At 45.4% G+C, this 17746-nt stretch overlaps 1 protein-coding gene across 1 annotated transcript in view; it reads left to right on the top strand.

Annotated features, from left to right (window-relative positions):
* Positions 1 to 844, top strand: part of LOC145714023 (steryl-sulfatase-like) — a 151883-nt gene extending 151039 nt beyond the window's left edge. Inside the window, exon 11 of the mRNA XM_081793018.1 lies at positions 240 to 844. Coding sequence (XP_081649144.1) covers positions 240 to 613 — 374 coding nt within the window. The 3' untranslated portion in view covers positions 614 to 844. The remainder of the gene's footprint in view (positions 1 to 239) is intronic.
* Positions 845 to 17746: the final 16902 nt, after the last annotated feature.

The following is a 17746-nucleotide window of genomic DNA, read 5'->3' as shown; positions in this document are numbered from 1 at the left end:
TCTTAATGTTACCTTTGTGTCACCAGTTGCACCTTCACACGTGTTTTTGCTTTCTTATTTATCTTTCTGGCTATGGCATTCGTTCTTTTGAGCCTTAAGGGTAAGGAATCGAAACAGGTCCGTTTCATCCCTGACTAAGGCTTCCCATGCTGGCAGCATAGTTTCTGTGCACGTTCCCATTCGTGGTGCAATAGAGATGCTTCCCACACCACACCAACCTCTGTCCTTGTACACCACAGGCACGTCCATCTGGAAGGCCTTCTTCTTCACGCCCAAGTTCAGCCCCGAGGGTGCCAACGGCTGCTTTTCCACACACGTGTGTTTCTGCCACGGGCATTCTGTCAGCTACCATCATCCGCCGTTGCTGTTTGATATTTCCAGAGACCCCACAGAGAGAAACCCAGTGACGCCAGCGACCGAGCCCCGGTTCCAGGAGGTCCTCGACACCATGCAGCAGGCAGTAGACCGTCACAGCAAGACCCTGAAGGCGGTCCCCAATCAGTTGTCACTGGGCAACATTGTCTGGAAGCCGTGGCTTCAGATGTGTTGCTCACCGTCAGGCCTGTCTTGCCAGTGTGACCGAGAAAAACAGGCCAGGAGAGCAAGCCACTAGCTGTACGTCCGGGGTGGCACTGGGCAGCCCCAGCCCTGTGGGAGCCTCGCATTCTGGTGCGTTGGCCGCCATGGTTCCCCTAGCCCCCAAAACAAGGGGATAACACTGAAAAAGCAATTAGTAAATCTTCACATATGCCACTTACAATGAGCAAAGGGCCATGAAGTACATGATGCTAAGTTGCAGTTCGGCTCGTGGAAGGCAATTATTATCGGTATTGTTTAGAATACATATCAAGGGGCGCCTGGGTGGCGCAGTCGGTTAAGCGTCCGACTTCAGCCAGGTCACGATCTCACGGTCCGTGAGTTCGAGCCCCGCGTCAGGCTCTGGGCTGATGGCTCGGAGCCTGGAGCCTGTTTCCGATTCTGTGTCTCCCCCTCTCTCTGCCCCTCCCCCATTCATGCTCTGTCTCTCTCTGTCCCAAAAATAAATAAAAAACGTTGGAAAAAAAAAAAAAAAAAGAATACATATCAAATGCTATTCATGATAGATATACTTACATCCTCCCAGTTCATTTCTTTCCTTGAGAAACCTGAGATACTTAAACTAGGAAGCTAGAAGCTGATCGCTTTTGAAGTCAAAGCAGGAGAGGCTCACAGGTGGGTACGTATTGCTCGACAGACTTTGTGGGAAATCCTTCCTTCAGGAGCAATAATCCCAAACCACATCTGTCCCGAGGGGATTTCCGTTTTACGATTTATAGTATTATACTTGGGTTTTACTGATTCTTCGGTGAATGGGAATTCTGAAATAAAGGCTACCTCGGGGTGGGGTGGGGGGGCGGGAGTCACAGGAATCCATCCCAACGTGATGCAAAATTACTGGCACGGCACGTGGATGATTTGCGGGCAAAGCATTCGTAAGCACTCCACGACCCACACGTGATGCCGTGATGTGTTTCGTGGTTGCGGGATTTACCGAGGAGACCAGAGGAGTTACCGTAAGCCCTTTTGTTCTGTGTTCTCATGTCCCACGGCTACGAAATCCCTATGCCTCCAGTCCTCAGTGAGACGTACAACTTTGTTCTAATTCTCTTTCTCCCGACATCACTAGTTAAGGGACAAGGCCTCACGAGGCCACACAGGCGATGGACGGACAGTGGCTCAGCCGCAGAAGGGTCCTGAGTGTGAGCCCCCACTGTGGAAAGAGTGCACCCGGGTGGACAAGGCTTACATCAGTTGTTCAAACAGGATACGTTCTCCAACAGCATCGCAGGGATTCCTTTCCTGGTCCGTGGACAGGAGCTGCTGTCCCTGTGGCTACCCAGTCATGTCCTCTGTGAACGGGTCTCAGCACCGTCTGCTGGCCTCATGTTGGCTCAGTTCCAGGAGAGGACAGCCACATGGAAAGTCTGGAGCCTGGGTGGCTGAGTGGCAAGAATGTGTGCTCTGTCCACGTTCCCACAGCGGGCTACACTTCTCTCTACTCGTCCCCCATCAATCACTTCCAACATCAGCGATAGTGCCCTCGTTCCTCTTGACGTCCGTGATTTTAGATTTTGATGTTTGTTTTCTTTCCCTTCAAACCTGCAAGTGAGTTTTCCTCCTCTCCCCAGTTGAGTGGCGGAAAGTTGGAGAGCAAACAGAATTCTCAACTTTTCATGTGGATTTCACACTCCAGAAATTGCCAAAAATCTGTCGTATTACTTTAGGAACCATTAAAGAATGCACTAGCATGTTAATAACGTGTTAGGATTATTGCTGACGTTACCAGGCAGAAACTACTTAAAACCTCTGTTAGGAACTTGGGTTTTCAGCTGATCGTGCTTATTCAAAGTTTAACACACTCCATGCAAGTGGACTTTGAGACAGCGCTTGATGGTGTGGGCATGTATGTTGGAGGATGAAGTAATTTAAAGCGCTTTTACAGATTATGTGGATACACATTTACGTACAGAGTTGTTCAGTCTGTACAATGTTCGCAGCAAATGAAGGATACATATACCTCTAGAAATAAAATGAGCTCTCACATATTTGCCTCAAAATAAGTTAAATCACCATTACGAATCAGGGTATTTAAAAATCAGGTTCAGTCATAATAACGGTGATGCTTAGATTTCAGACCACTTGCCATCTGAAAGTTTTGCTTGGGGTGTACGGCAGGAAATTTGAATTCTTTTGTTCAGGGAACACCAAGCAGGCCTTCTTTACGACCTGGTTTTGTGTTTGTTGGTTTTACAAAGCTGTATGAGCCTACTTGTTTTCAAAGACTCTCAGTGGTATTACGTACCATAAGGTTTGTATGTCCAAACCTTCCTGGGTTTTGAAGGTTTCAACAAATTCTTCCGCAACAAAATCACTACATGCGTAGCATTTCATAGACATGCCAAGCTAAGCAAACAGTAACGTGTAGACAGGCATCGTTTTCCAAGGTCAGTGACGCTGTGTGAGAACCAGAATCCCACCCTACGTCGTGAAGGATTCAAGAAGGGAAACAGACATTAGGTTGCCCTGAAGGACACACAGAGGAGAGCAGAGAAAAGATGTGGGTCCAGTGTCTGGTCTGCCTCTGAAGAATGCCACCTGTAAAGTGATGGCAGCTGGTAAAGGATTCTGAGAACCTTGTTCTAATGCCCATGCAAACTTAAAATAAAACTCTCCTTGAAAGAAATGTGTCGTATGGCTCTATTTTCCTGTGTGACTCAATTCAACGGGTACGCGGAGGGCTTTACTATGCTAAGCAATGGCGGATACAGGTTTCAATTCAACAAATATTGATCGTGTCCCAAAGCCTCAGGGAAGGGCTCAGAAATACACAGATGGGTGAGGAGTGTGGTAGCCCCTCACCTCCAGGACTAGTTAGCCATCACGCACACAGTCTCAGGCCTTTTCAGGGGTGCACAAAAAGTGCCTTAATTACTTTTAAAATCAGAAAGAAAAAGATAAACCCTTGGGGTTGGAGGTCATGTGCACACGTGTAGCAACACGGTGGTGAAATAGAATCTTAGTGTGTTCACATATTTTAGGTTCTTGTGTAACATGCCATTATCTTCTTTTTTTTTAATGTGTAGTTATTTTTGAGAGAGAGAGAGAGAGAGAGCACAAGCAGGGAGGAGGAAGAGGAGAGAGAGAGAGAGAGAGAGAGAGAGACAGACAGGGAATCCCGGGCCGACTCTGCATTGTCAGCACAGAGCCCGATGCAAGGCTTGAACCCACAAACTGTGAGATCACGACCTGAGCCGAAACCAAGAATCGGATGGTCAACTGACCAAGCCACCCAGGCGCCCCTCATGTCCTTATCTGAAAACCTATTTAATGTGTTTTTCCTTTATGGGCCCGTGAAAGTCTCAACTAGCCCTGTGCTCAAGTGAAACGCCCTCCTTTCCTTGACAGATACGTGGAGCAGAGAATTCTGCAGGGTTTAAATTTTGAAACGGGAAACGTTGGCCTCTCTGGTCTGTCATGGGACTGGATTCCTTCTGAATCCTTTGGAAGACCGAAGCAGAGTCCGGATAAAGCCCTGTGGCAGTAAGAAGGGCAAGGAAGATGTGTGTGAACACTGGGTCCAGGGGTGGGGGGAAGGGGGCCCGTCATTTGACCCAGCACTGCTGCGCGAAAACTCAATTGGGTGCTTAGGGGGAGGTGTCTGTGGACAACACACTTTGACTGCTGCAGGCTCCAATCTGGATCTCAGGCCTCATTACTCCCTTCCTTAGCCCTCAGAGAATGTGATTTGTGATGTAAATGACCATGTCCCCCTTAAATACAGGCTCCTTCCAGGACAGCTGCAACGGGTCTGAGGGTCGGGCTCTCTCTCACTCTGGCATCACAGACTCCTGTATTGCCACAGCTCCCTCCGGCGAACATCACTTAATACCATTGTTTCGTTTAGCGGGCTCTCAATATAGCACTCGTAATTTGCCGGGACGTAATATTATGCTAAAGGGGAGGGACATGTCAGCTCTCCTAATTAGGACACTAGCAGCTCGGAAAGTACCCGTGAGTTCACACAAAGGAGGCGTTGTTCATGTAGTGACTCACCGGTTTTGTAAGAAGAAAACACCATGTCGGAGACCCTCAAATGTTTGCTCTAAAAACGGTCCGACTCATTGGGGCGCCTGGGTGGCTCAGTCGGTTAAGCGGCTGACTTCGGCTCAGGTCATGATCTTGCGGTCTGTGAGTTTGAGCCCCGCATCCGGCTGTGTGCTGACAGCTCAGAGCCTGGAGCCTGTTTCAGATTCTGTGTCTCCCTCTTTCTCTGACCCTCCCCTGTTCATGCTCTGTCTCTCCCTGTCTCAAAAAAAAAAAAAAAAAAAAAAAAAAAAAATAAAATAAAATAAAAACGGTCCTACTCATGAGGTTCAAATGGTCTAAATGACTTTTCACGATGACTCTGTTTATCTCCCCCGGCGGATTCTTCGCGTCTTCATAGAGGCAAGTTGCATGATGCTTTCGTATGCTTTTACCCGGTCAGCAAGCCGTCATTGTCATATTGAAATCTAGGGTATAAGACTGGCCTCACCGATCCTGTGAGCGTCTCAGGTTTCAAACTCTATTACCTGTGGTGGTGATTTTCTACAGGCAGAATTTCCACTGCATGTGTTTTTCTAAATATGCGCTGTGAGTTGCCTATCAAAATTTATATTGTCTAAATTTAACACAGTGTACAAAACTACGTAAATGTACAAAGATGTGGCCTGTTCCCCAGTGGGCGGGGCGCCTTGGTGACTACATTTGACACAGAAATGTTCTCCTGGTGCAAATGGGACAGTTTCGTATGCGCGGGTACCAGGCAGGGTGACATTTCCCGTTTCTCTTGTTGTCACGTTGGCACCATGAGACCGACACTGAGGCCTGGCCAGAAAGGTCCCCGCACATCTCTGCTTGTGGCTGCAGACTGCACAACACCCAGGTAAGGGCTCCGACAAGAACACCATGCGGATACGAGGGCCCGGACCCCTGAGCCACATCACCCCCCGGGGCAGCTGGGGACAGCTGCCTGGTCACCCGGCAACTGCAACCCTGACCAAGATCCAACTTTTACCTCGTAAGCCGCTGAGATTCGCAGGTTGTTAGAATCACAACAGCCAGACTAATTACCTTGAATAACACAGTAGGTGTGATACGCTCTCTAAGCCTGACGTTTTGCGGTACCTCTTTGGATTGCAAACGATTTTTCTGACTTACTGGGTGCTTGCTCGACATAGAGGTCCCGTGCATTCGTTCTTGGGTGTCTGTGTTGTTCTCTTATATTTTAATTTTAATTTTAAAGGTTGTCAGAACACGTCACCTCTTGGATTTTTAAGTGTGCAATGCAGACCTGTTAACTGTCGGTAGCACGTTGCACAGCAGACCTCCAGAATCCATCCTGTATGACGGGCACTTTGTACACGCCGATTTGCAACCACCCATTTTCCTTGTCCCCCAGACCCTGCCCACGTCCATCCTGCTGTTTGCTCCTGGGAGGTGGACTGTTTTAGATGCGGCTTGTAAGTAGAGCTCAGCAGTATCTATGCTTCTGTGACTGACTTAATTCATATGACATAAATTCCCTACAGTTCATCCGTGTTGTTGCATATCGTGGGATTCCCTTCCTTTTTAAGATTGAAAGATTATCTTAAAAAGATTCCCTTCCTTTTTAAGGTTATTTATTTGTTTTAAGCTTATTTACTTGAGAGAGAGAAACTGTGAGCAGGGGAGGGGCAGAGAGAGAAGGAGAGAGAGAATCCCAAGCAGCTCCACACTGTCAGTGCAGAGCCCGATGCGGGACTCGAACTCGTGAACCATGAGACTCATGACCTGAGCCGAAACCAAGGGTTGGACGGTTAACTGACGGAGGCACCCAGGCACCCCTGAAGGGTGGTGTGTGTTACTTTAAAAAAAGAAAGAAAGAGAAAGAAACAAAGAAAGAAAGCAAGCCTCAGGTGTTGGCAAGGAACTGAAAGCAGGATCTCAGAGAGGTATGGGCACCCCCATTTTCACCGCAGCACCATTCACGATAGCCAAGATGTGGCCGTGGCCTACATCAGTGGAGGAGTGGATAAAGGAAATGTGGTTTATGCAGGTGATCAACTGTGTGGGGGTGGGGGTCAGATAAACTTCGGCGTAAAAATATAATGGGGCTACCAGCCATTGACTGCGGCCCAGAACTGAGGATAAATGATTGTAGTGTAGACCAAGGGAGTGAGTAGGCACACTTGAGTACGTTACACAACCAACAAATCAATGATGACTTCAACGTTGACTCCTCTCAAACTTGGAGTACTAGATTTTGCTTCATTCGCTAGAAGAAGATAGGAGATTTCAAACTATGTTACATATATTGACAGATGGTTGTATTTACAATGGCAGAATTTTCCAATATTTAAGTAATCTCTACCCCCAACATGGGGCTCAAAGTCATGACCCTGAGGTCAAGAGTCATGTGCTGTTCCCACTGAGCCAGCCTGGCACCCCTATTAAATACCCTTTAGGGGCACCTGGGTGGCTTACTCAGTTGAACGTCCAACTCTTGACTTCAGCTCGGGTCACGATCTCATGGTTTGTGAGTTCGAATCCCACATCAGGCTCCGTACTGGCAGTGGGGAGTCTGCTTAGGATTTTTCTCTCTCTCTCTCTGCCCCTCCCTTGCTTGGGCTCTCTCTCTCAAAATAAATAAAAATAAACTGGAAAGAAGGAAGGAAGGAAGGAAGGAAGGAAGGAAGGGAGGGAAGAAAGGAAGGGAAGGAGAGGAGGTGGGAGGGAAGGAAGGAAGGGAAGGAGGGAAGGAAGGAAGGGAAGGAGAGAAGGAAGGAAGGAAGAAAAGGAAGGAAGGAAGGAAGGAAAGGAGGGAAGAAAGGAAGGGAAGGAGAGGAGGTGGGAGGGAAGGAAGGAAGGGAAGGAGAGAAGGAAGGAAGGAAGGAAGGAAGGAAGGAAGGAAGGAAGGAAGGAAAAAATACTCTTTGAATTCCCTGTAAACTTTATAACCTTTTAAATACTTAAAAACATATTTCCTGTGATTATGTAAAGGACTCCAGTCACTGTGTTGTTTTAGTTTTGTTGATCAGATTTTAGTCTTAGAAAAAGATCAAAAGACAGCGTAATGTTTTAAAGCCAATTTCTTTCACCAACGTTTGAAATAAGAACCACGTAAACTGTTTAATATTTACAATTAATTCATGGCATTCATGCATCTCCTGCTTTTCTGTAAGAGCCCACATGTCCATCAACTGATGAATGGATAAAGAAGATGTGGTTTATATATACAATTGAATAGTACTTGCCAATGAGAAAGAACGAAATCTGGCCATTTGCAGCAACGTGAATGGATCTGGAGGGCATTATGCTGAGTGAAGTAAGTCAGACAGAGAAAGACAGATATCATGTTTTTTCACTCATGTGGAACTTGAGAAACTTAACAGAAGACCATGGGGGGAAGGGAAGGGGAAAAAAAAATTTCAAACAGAGAGGGAGGCAAACCATGTGAGACTTAAATACAGAGAACCAATTGAGGGTTGATGGGGGCTGGGGGAGAGGGGAAAATGGGTGATGGGCATTGAGGAGGGCACCTGTTGGGATGAGCACTGGGTTTTTTATTTAATGGATGAATCATGGAAACTTATCTCCGAAACCGAGAGCACACCGTATACACTGTATGTTAGCTAACTCGACAATAAGTTATATTAAAAATAAAAATAATAAAAAAGTAAATTTGACTTCAAAAAAAAAAAAGGGTGGAAAACATTCCATAACCAGCTAGCATCCAGACATTCTTCAGCAAGGACTGAAAGTGGTCCCTCTCAAATTGAAGGCAGCAAGTGCCGTACAAAGAGTTTGGGAGACGTGGGGGCTTCAGGTAATTCAGGAAAGGACGCGCGTGGCATTTTATCCGACAGGAGAAGCGCACTGGGTTGGAACGTGCTGAGAGAGAGTGGTATCAGACAGGCCATCCGTTAGAGCTTGGATTGGGGAGACCTGCTCCCAGCCAGCACATCTGGAGCGGAGATAAAGTGACTTTTTGGAGTGTGCATTGCATCACGCTGCTGGTGAGGCGGGAACTGGTACAAAGTCCCACGCCGATAAGAGGGGCTACGATGTGGAGTAATCTTGGGTTAGACTCGTTCATCTCAGGCTCGATTCCAGGTACTTCCGTGGGTTAATCTACTAAATCTTCACTATTCATCTGTCAGATGTTGTGATGGTCCTGTTACAGATGAGGAAACAGGTCCAGAGGACCGGATGTAAATATGTTGCTTTATGCTTTTAGATGGATGTAGTGACCTCTCGGTTACAAAAATAAGTAACAGAGGGCACCTGCCTGGCTCAGTCGGTAGAGCATGTGACTCTTAATCTCAGGATTGTAAGTTTGAGCTCCATGTTAAGTGTAGAGAGTACTTAAAAATAAAATCTTGGGGCGCCTGGGTGGCTCAGTTGGTTGAGCGTCCGACTTCGGCTCAGGTCATGATCTCGCAGTCCGTGAGTTCAAGCCCTGCGTCAGGCTCTGTGCTGACAGCTCGGAGCCTGGAGCCTGCTACACATTCTGTGTCTCCCTCTCTCTATGCCCCCCATCCCCCGCACTGAAGCTCTGTCTCTCTCTCTCTCTGTGTCAAAAATAAATTAAAAAAATTTTTTTTAAATAAATAAAATGAAACCTTAAAAACATAAAATCAGTAAACGGATAGATTTTCATGATCTCTGTATATGACCACACATGCTATCCTATTGCACAACTCTGGGAGCCACATTAACACACTTTAGTGGGAAGAGTGCTTCCTAAATCTAAATTTGTGCAGTGCACAACCCCGACCACAGTATGTACCAGTATTGGCTAGATTGTGGCATCGTATAATTAAATAGATATACAAGTCCGTGACAGCACTTTTTATGTTGACTCGCCTAGCAAGGAACACAGAAGAACTGTGTGTCAATTAAACCCATGTGTCGAATCCATGAGCTAGCCTGCAGACTTGAGATCTTTGCGCCGTGAAAGAAGCAATCTGAGCTTGCCCATCGTGAAAATGCAGTTCAAATTTATGATTGATTTAATGCATTCAAACAAACAGGCACCTGGTTTTGTGCTTGTCCGTTTGCCGTTGTACAGCCCCGTCATCCTTGGATTTGCTACCAGTGTTGTTTTACTGACCCAGATGGGCAGGTCGTACAAGATGGCATGTTCATTTTGGATAGCTCGTGTGGTTCTGCAAAGGAAGAATTCTTAGATTCTGCAAAATACTTCATTGCTCAATTTTAGACCATGCATGCTACAGTATCCTGCCAAGTTTTGGACGCTGGAATACTTGAGGTTTCATCGGACTTAGAAGGATATTTTAAGTAGTTGGAAGAGAGGCAAAATGAGGTGGCTTTTGGGCCAGTGTAAAACAAAACAAAACAAAGAAAGCAATAGAAATCAATGTTTAGGTTGGTGGTATCTTCAGCATTATACACGTCTGCTAAGCTTTCCTGAGCGGCTTTTAGGAAGGCAGATTATTGTGGGATAACATCTTACATCACACGGAAACTCAGTAACTGTTCTGCAAGTTCAATTCTTTTGCTTTAACAACAACAAACACTACATGTGAATGCCATCCTCCGTGTATTTAAAATGTTCAGTCCTGTTTAATTGTGTGTTTACAGTTTTGGACAGTGCATTTAAAGTAAAAAGGGGAGTTGGAACACTGATGTCTATTTGCATCCTGCTATTAGCCTTCGAATGCGAGGAAACCATCTTTCAACCTTTTATGGTTTGAATTAAGTGTGCCCTTCTTTTCCCCACCCTAGTAATGTTTAAGTGAATTCTAGTGCTAACAAAAATTATATGGTGCTATTATGTTCCATGGCAAGTTAAAGGGCATCGTGTGTTCGGGAAAGACCAAAAACCGTCTTGTGTAATTTGCACTACAGCAAGGCAGTGTTACAGACTGTCCAAGCCGATACATGGTTCTTCTCCTGGGTAGTTGTTTACATTCAACAGTGACGACCGTTAGAATCACGAAGCAACAAACGAGGCAACGGGTTGTATGTTACGTTGGGAGAAAGGGGGCGGGAGGCCGGTCAGAGATGGGTGTGCAGTATGGAGGCTTAATCATCCCCACTTGTGTTCGCGGAGCCGTTCTCTTTGGAGATGATGACGTGCCATTGGCCGTCGTGTGGCAATTACCCAGTAAGATTCCATTTGCAATGATCTTAGATAATACACAGGAAAGCGCTTGATTAATGCTTGTGTCCAAACAACTATTTAGCTCCAGGGCTGGCAGAAAAGCCAGAATTTAAGCTCCACCCCTCACTGTCTTGTATGTCTAAAACGCGCAGGCACCGAGTGTCAGCTCATCACTTACCATGCGTTGAAAGTACATATTTCTCTGCAGAAGAGGGTCTCTGTGCTCTCTGCTTCTCACACGTTTTGGAGAAATACAAGAAATCCCTCCTGACGAGGCAGACATTGGTTCGAGGAAATGACAGTGCTCTTGGATTATCTTCTGATGAGATCTGGCCATGAGCGGTGTCCCTAACAGCTACATGGCACGTTGGCCTTTCTAGAAATTAATGGCAGTGACAAGACTGTCTTTACTGCCACCCAGGCAGCCATGTAAACGCACACTCTGTGAAGACCGTCGATAATTACCATCGCCCATCCATTGTGAAACTTTCTGTAATGCACGGACCTAGCCCGTCCACTTCTGTATTCTGTTGTTTATCCGGACTGACCCCCTTTGCAATATGAGCACAGAAAGTTGCATACTATAGAAGGAAAAAGATTTGACCCAGCCGATGCATGTTAGCCCAAATCACTAATTTTGAGGACTATCAACAGAAAATAATTCAGTCTTTATAACACGACAGATTCTAGTGCCTGACAAGGCAGGTTGGTGAAGACAGTGGCAGCAGAAGTTTCAAGGCATCATTATGATTAACCATGAATATTTTCTATGACACATTTTAATTATCCTCTTAAGAGACCATTACGCAATGAGGAAATGTTTCAGAAGTACCATATTAAGACCTGTTTTGCTATCTTTCTTACTGTTTTAATTGTAGTATGTAAAGGACAAACAAACTGAAATAGTACTCCAAACCATTTCCTATTTGGTCAGTGAATATTTTCCTCAGCCGTAAAGTATGGATTTGCCAGTGCAGGGAGGTAATCTCATTGCCCTAGATTTTCCTTTATCTATCTTGGCACAGAAATGGAGAGTTTTTTCCAGCACGCACTCAGTTTTCTGACTACTTAGTGGTTTGTTTTAGCTGCCAATACCTCAGGTGTTACAAAGCAAGATCTCTTCATCAAACACTAAAATATGACATGAACTTCTACAGCACACTCTGTGGCTTTTGTGTGTTTACATTAAATATGATATTAGTAAAGATGGTTTGTAATTTTCATGGGATGGCATGGTGTTTACGCTGAAAACATGTTTCCAATCTGCCCATCGAAGCCTCCGCAATTTGGAACAATAGCTTGGAATACAATAACATCATCGTGTTTCATGAGGGAGGCACAGATGAAAATTTAAATTTTAAAATCTTTAAAGTCTCCTCTCTGCTTTTCCAGACGGGAAGACAAGATAGAAAGCGTACATTGCTGAGCATAATAACAACGTATGGTGGGAAATTTCAAACAGAAAGTAGAAAGACTATACTATGGAAACTTCCGTGACCTCATCTTCAGAAATTATCACCATTGTGTCATTCGTCAAACGCAATTGTGTTACAGTATTTTAAAGCTTGACATCTTCCTGGGGCACCTGGGTTGGCTCAATTGGTTGAGCGTCCAACTTCAGCTCAGGTCGTGATCTCACGGTGCGTGGGTTCGAGCCCCGCGTCAGGCTCTGTGCCGACAGCTCAGAGCCTGGAACCTGCTTCGGATTCTGTGTCTCCCCCTCTCTCTGCCCCTCCCCTACTCGTGTGCTCACTCACACACTCTCTCTCTCTCTGTCAAAATAAATAATCGTTTAAAACTTTTTTTAAAAAATTTAGCATCTTCATTGATAAGCAGAACATAAACATTTTAGTGTTTGAAGATACACTGCATAAATCACTGTGATGATATTTGTCTCCAGAGTGTATGTATTTGCATACGCCTCTTTTGTGTGATTCAGTGACTTCTACATTGGAAAAATTCTTCATAGATGAGGGTTCTAACATGATGTTTCAAAGAGGCACACACATTTTTGGTGTTCTCTGGCTCTATTGCAAGTAATGTTTCCCTAAGAATCATAATGATCTGGGGAGCCTGGGTGGCTCAGTCGGTTAAGCATACGACTCTTGATTTCTGTTCAGGTCATGATCTCACGGTTTGGGAATTCAAACTCCAGTGCAGAGCCTGCTTGGGATTCTCTCTCTCTCTCCCTCTCTCTCTGCCCTTCCCCCCACTCACATTACTTCTCTCTCCCTCCCTCCCTCCCTCTCTCTCTCTCTCTCTCTCTCTCTCCTCACAAAATAAATAACCTTTTTTAAAAAAAAAAATCATAATGCTCTAAATTTATATATCCAACACATTTGATTTCTCATTAAATGACTGTTTTTATGTTTTTTGGATCCACTTACCCCTTTAGTGGACAACTTCTTATCTTTCTTTTAGGCTACTTTGAAATAAACTGAATATCTCATGAGATATTCTGTAATAGCACATTCCAAACATTTTCTGGGTCCCAAATTCCCAATGATATGTTGGTATATTTGTAAGTGAAGTTTTTAGCAATAAAAAAATAAAAATGCAAATTTAACTAGCTCTAGGAATAAAAATACCAGAGCCACAAAGCAAAAATTATTTTTTTTTCTTGGCAGATAACAGATTCAAGATAGTTTTGACTCGTGTTTGAAGATAATAACAGGAATAGGGTCTTGGACTAATTAAAATCATCCCAAATGATATATAGCATAATTCAACTTTCAGTTATCTGAGAGATCACATCCTTGAGGTTTGGCAATGATAATTAAACTTTAGTCATAGAATTAAAACTTTAAAACGGGATTTAACAATTTGTATGTCTTTGCTATACCCCACCAATCAAATGGATTGGTTCATTATTTTCTTATTGTCTGAGCTGTTTTTGCATTGGGGGGATTTAAAGACATGAAGTGCAAAGTGGAATCCATCTAAACTAGCATCCAGAACTGACTCACTTCCTGAACTGCTAGACAAATCACAGAAGGACTCAACTTTATACAGATTGTTAATGCCAGAACTGTGTCATTTGACGGCTTAAAAAAGTAAAATTTCTTAGGTATATATGATGCGGTTAATGTGTGTAAACAGTTCCATGCGTTTGAGTGGGTGGCGTTCAGTCAATCTGATTCAGAATAGACCTATACTTGCATGGGATGATCTTGGTTATTGTCAGCTTCTTGGTTTTGAGGCAGTTTGGTAATGATTTTGGGTCATCAGCCCCTTGATGCTAGTGCCTCATATGTATAAGTCCATGTAATAGAAAACCATAGCTGTAGACCTTCAAAGAAGAGTACTCCTCTGGCCCAGGCTTTGGCTCTGGGAAATGGTCATGTATTAGTTAGGTATGTCCACAGTAATGCTGTGTAACAACCCCTAACTCAATGGCATGAAAATATGCATTTATTACTCTGCACACTTGTCTGCAGTTTATCTGGTGTGGCTGTGCTCTTTCCATTATATTCGGGGACCCAGAGGTAGAGGACAAAAGCCCAAAAAGGTCAAGCAGAAATGCATGCTACTCTTAAGATCTATGCCTGTAACGGTCATTCCTGTCCACATTTGTTTGGCCACAGCATGTGGCAGAGAAGTCTGTGTCTCCCATAGATGTTGAGGGGACTATGTTAGATAGTTTTCATGACTGTGTAATGAATTACCACAAAATTAGCAGCATAAAATAATACCCATTTGTTGTGCGACAGGTCCATAAGCCTCAGTCCGGCACAACTTAGCTGGCTTGTCTGCCGTAGATCTCACCAGACTGCAATCGTGGTGTCAGCTAAGATTGACTGTAGTTCTCCCCTGGGGGTCGGCGTCCTCTTCCATGCTCAATGGTTATTAAAAGAATTAACTTCCTTCTCTCACTTGCTGCATAGGCTTCTCCATGTTTAAAACCAGCAACAGCAGGTGAAGTTCTCTGCCATTTTGTTCTGGTCAGCCCCTCAGTGGATTGGATGGGGTCCACCCACACTGGGGAGAACAATCGGCTTTGCCCAGTCCACTGATTCAGACGCTAATCTCATCCAGAAACACCTACATAGACATACCCTCAACCTGACATTTAGCTGAATATCTGGGCACCTCATAGACCAGCCAAGTTGACATGTAAAATTAACCATCACAGAACATGCCAGCAGCTCATGAGCATTGTTGAAACACTCGGGAGAGATGGGGCTGGAGGAAGGCAGGGACCGTGCTGTGAAATGTCTCCATGGAGATCTTCACCTGTATTTTAAACATTTGGGACACCTTTGGAGGATTTGAAGCAGGAGAGAGGGCTGATCACATTTGAAAGATCATTCTTAGCACATTGCAGAGAAGAACAGAGCGGTGTTTTGGGGGCCGGCGGCGGGGGAGAAGTTGAGGGCTCACTATGTAGATGGCCATTTCTATAGTGTAATTGAGAGGTGATAGTGGCCTGGCCTTGGGTGAAGCCCTGTAGAATGTGAAAGACGGACAAATGCAAGAGTTCTTTAGAAGGTGACATGGACAGGAGTTGACACTGGACCAGATATAGAAGGTGAGGCAAACGAAACGATGTTCCCTAGTAGGGGACCCAGGACAGTTGTAAAGATCTTACATATGTTCTGGGGCAGGGATTCCTAGTTGTAACCTCCAGATTGCCAGGATGTCTATGAGCTCTCCATAGAGATGTTTATCTCGTGTTACCATTTTACTATTATAAGAAAAGCAAACAGACAAAATTACCTAAACCCTTCTGGGTGATGTGGGCCGCTGCATCATGACTGAGTACTGCCATGTTATTTCAGAGTCTCCCTTGGAAATTGTGTGAACAGTTCTATTAGTGTCGCGTGGGGACCACATTATTCCACAGTAAGCTGCTGGAGCAAAGGTGTGGTGATAGTCCAATAGCAAAAGTTTCGAGGGACTGGTGTCACAATCTGACCCACAGTGACAGAGAACCCAGAAGACCCGTACATCAGAAATCAGCGTTAGGAGCAGGAAGGATTCTTCCTTGCAGTGGTATGTACTAACATTACCTTAAAAGATATTAGCTCTCAGAACATGGCGGGAAGCCACAGAACGTGTCTTGAGGCCACACAGCGAGGGGCAGTGAAGCCAGGAAGGGACCCACACAGCAGGGACACCCAAGCTTCCACTGGGAATGTTTCTGCCCACTGCTTGGTGTCTGTGACACTAGACGTGGGTTCTAGAAGCAAACCCACATACCCTTCCCAACATAAGCAACACTCCTAGTAAATTGGGGCTGCCTTAGAGCTCCCTGAGCCCCTCCAAGTGTGTGTGATTGGTGGAACCAGGTCACTGGCTCTGTCTCTTCAGGTTTGTGCTCAAATGTGGCCCGGTCAGAGAGCCCTGCCCTGACTCAGCTGTGTTTTCTCGTCACTGGGGCGGCGGCGCCTTCATAGCTCTGGTCAGCACCCAGTTGTTGGTGGTGGCTTGTAATCCCTCCTGTCCCCAGCTGCGTTGCCAGCTCTGTGTGATCCAAGACTTCCTGTGCTGTGGTCACTGCTGATTGCCAATGCGAAGCACAGAGTAGAGCCTAGAAGATAGTCAGGCTGTGCACTAAATCGGCCCAGTTAATGTAAAACAGATCCAGGAACGCCCAGCTAACCCAGTAAAGCATGTTACTCTCTGTTTGTTTGTTATTTTTATTTTATTTTTTTTATTTATTTATTTTTTTAACGTTTATTTATTTTTGAGACAGAGAGAGGCAGAGCATGAACGGGGGAAGGTCAGAGAGAGAGGGAGACACAGAATCGGAAGCAGGCTCCAGGCTCTGAGCCATCAGCACAGAGCCCGACGCGGGGCTCGAACTCACAGACCGTGAGATGGTGACCTGAGCCGAAGTCGGCCGCTTAACCGACTGAGCCACCCAGGCGCCCCTGTTTGTTATTTTTAAAAAATTCTTATTATTTTTTTTTCTTTTAAGAGAGAAGGAGGAGGTGGAAGGGCAAAGATAGAGGGAGAGAGAATCCCAAGCAAGCTCCACACTCTCAGCGCAAAACCTGACACAGGGCTTGAACCCGTGAACCACGAGACCATGAGCCCAAAGCGAGAGTCAGATGCTTCACTGACTGAGCCACCCAGGAACCCCTAGAGTATGCAACTCTTGATCTCAGGGTGGTGAGTCCGAGTCCCATGTTGGGTGTAGAGATGACTTAAAAATAAAATCTTAAGAAAAGAAATCCATGAATTAGCAAAATAAAAGAGTGAGAGCAGGAATATAAACGTGCATAGAGGGTAGCTGGTACCCCTGTAATCATCTCCAGGGTGTAAGGGAGGGCTTCTGTGGAAAAGAGGGATGTGGGCGGTCGTATCAGTGTGGAGCTGAGGGTCACAGAGAATAGATACCATGTCTAATCCCCTTCTCTTGGTGTGGTCCTTGATGGGATCTCCCTCTGTCTCAGAGATTACCAAAGAGAATATGACGAACGATTATGGGGACAGTGATCGCTTGGCTATAGGGGGAGCTCTAGGGGCACAGACATTTGAGGGTTGCATGGAAGGAGTGAGCTGAACAAGACCCATGAAGAAACACCCCGGAAGAGAAGGATAACACCTCTCTTAGGTTGGCTGATCTTTTGGGAGGTCTCAAGACCCCCACGGCTTCCCTCGCCCCATCTGGAGCAAGCAGGGCACAGAGAAGCGAGCTGAATACCACGAGGTGAACTTTGGGTCTTTCATCATTTGCCTCAGCCATGATTACTGCAGATATTGTTGGGATCCGGGGCTCTGATTATTGCAGATAGTAGTTGCGATCTAGGGCTTTGCACTAGTGGCAGAGGTAGAGATTAGATATGACTTACACAACACGGAAGTGTATTTCTCTGCACGTGTGAAATGTGCACTGGTATTTGGGTGCCTTCCTATTAAGACTTTTGTCAGGGGTTCATACTGCCTCCATCTTGTTCTTTGGTCATCCTCAAGGTGCTGCTTTCCAAGGAGGTTCACAAACATGTGACATTACACTCACTGGGGAAAGGAAGACGAGGAAAGTGGGAAGCATCCCCATTCTGTCTAGGATCTTACTGTAGAAGCTGGACAGTGTGTGGCTCTTACCGCTCATTG

This window comes from Panthera onca, chromosome X (assembly GCF_046562875.1).
Source record: "Panthera onca isolate mPanOnc1 chromosome X, mPanOnc1 haplotype 2, whole genome shotgun sequence".
In the NCBI taxonomy this organism is placed as follows: Eukaryota; Metazoa; Chordata; class Mammalia; order Carnivora; family Felidae; genus Panthera; species Panthera onca.
The sequence above is the reverse complement of the archived record's forward strand: the minus strand, read 5'-3'. Positions and strand labels throughout refer to the sequence as shown.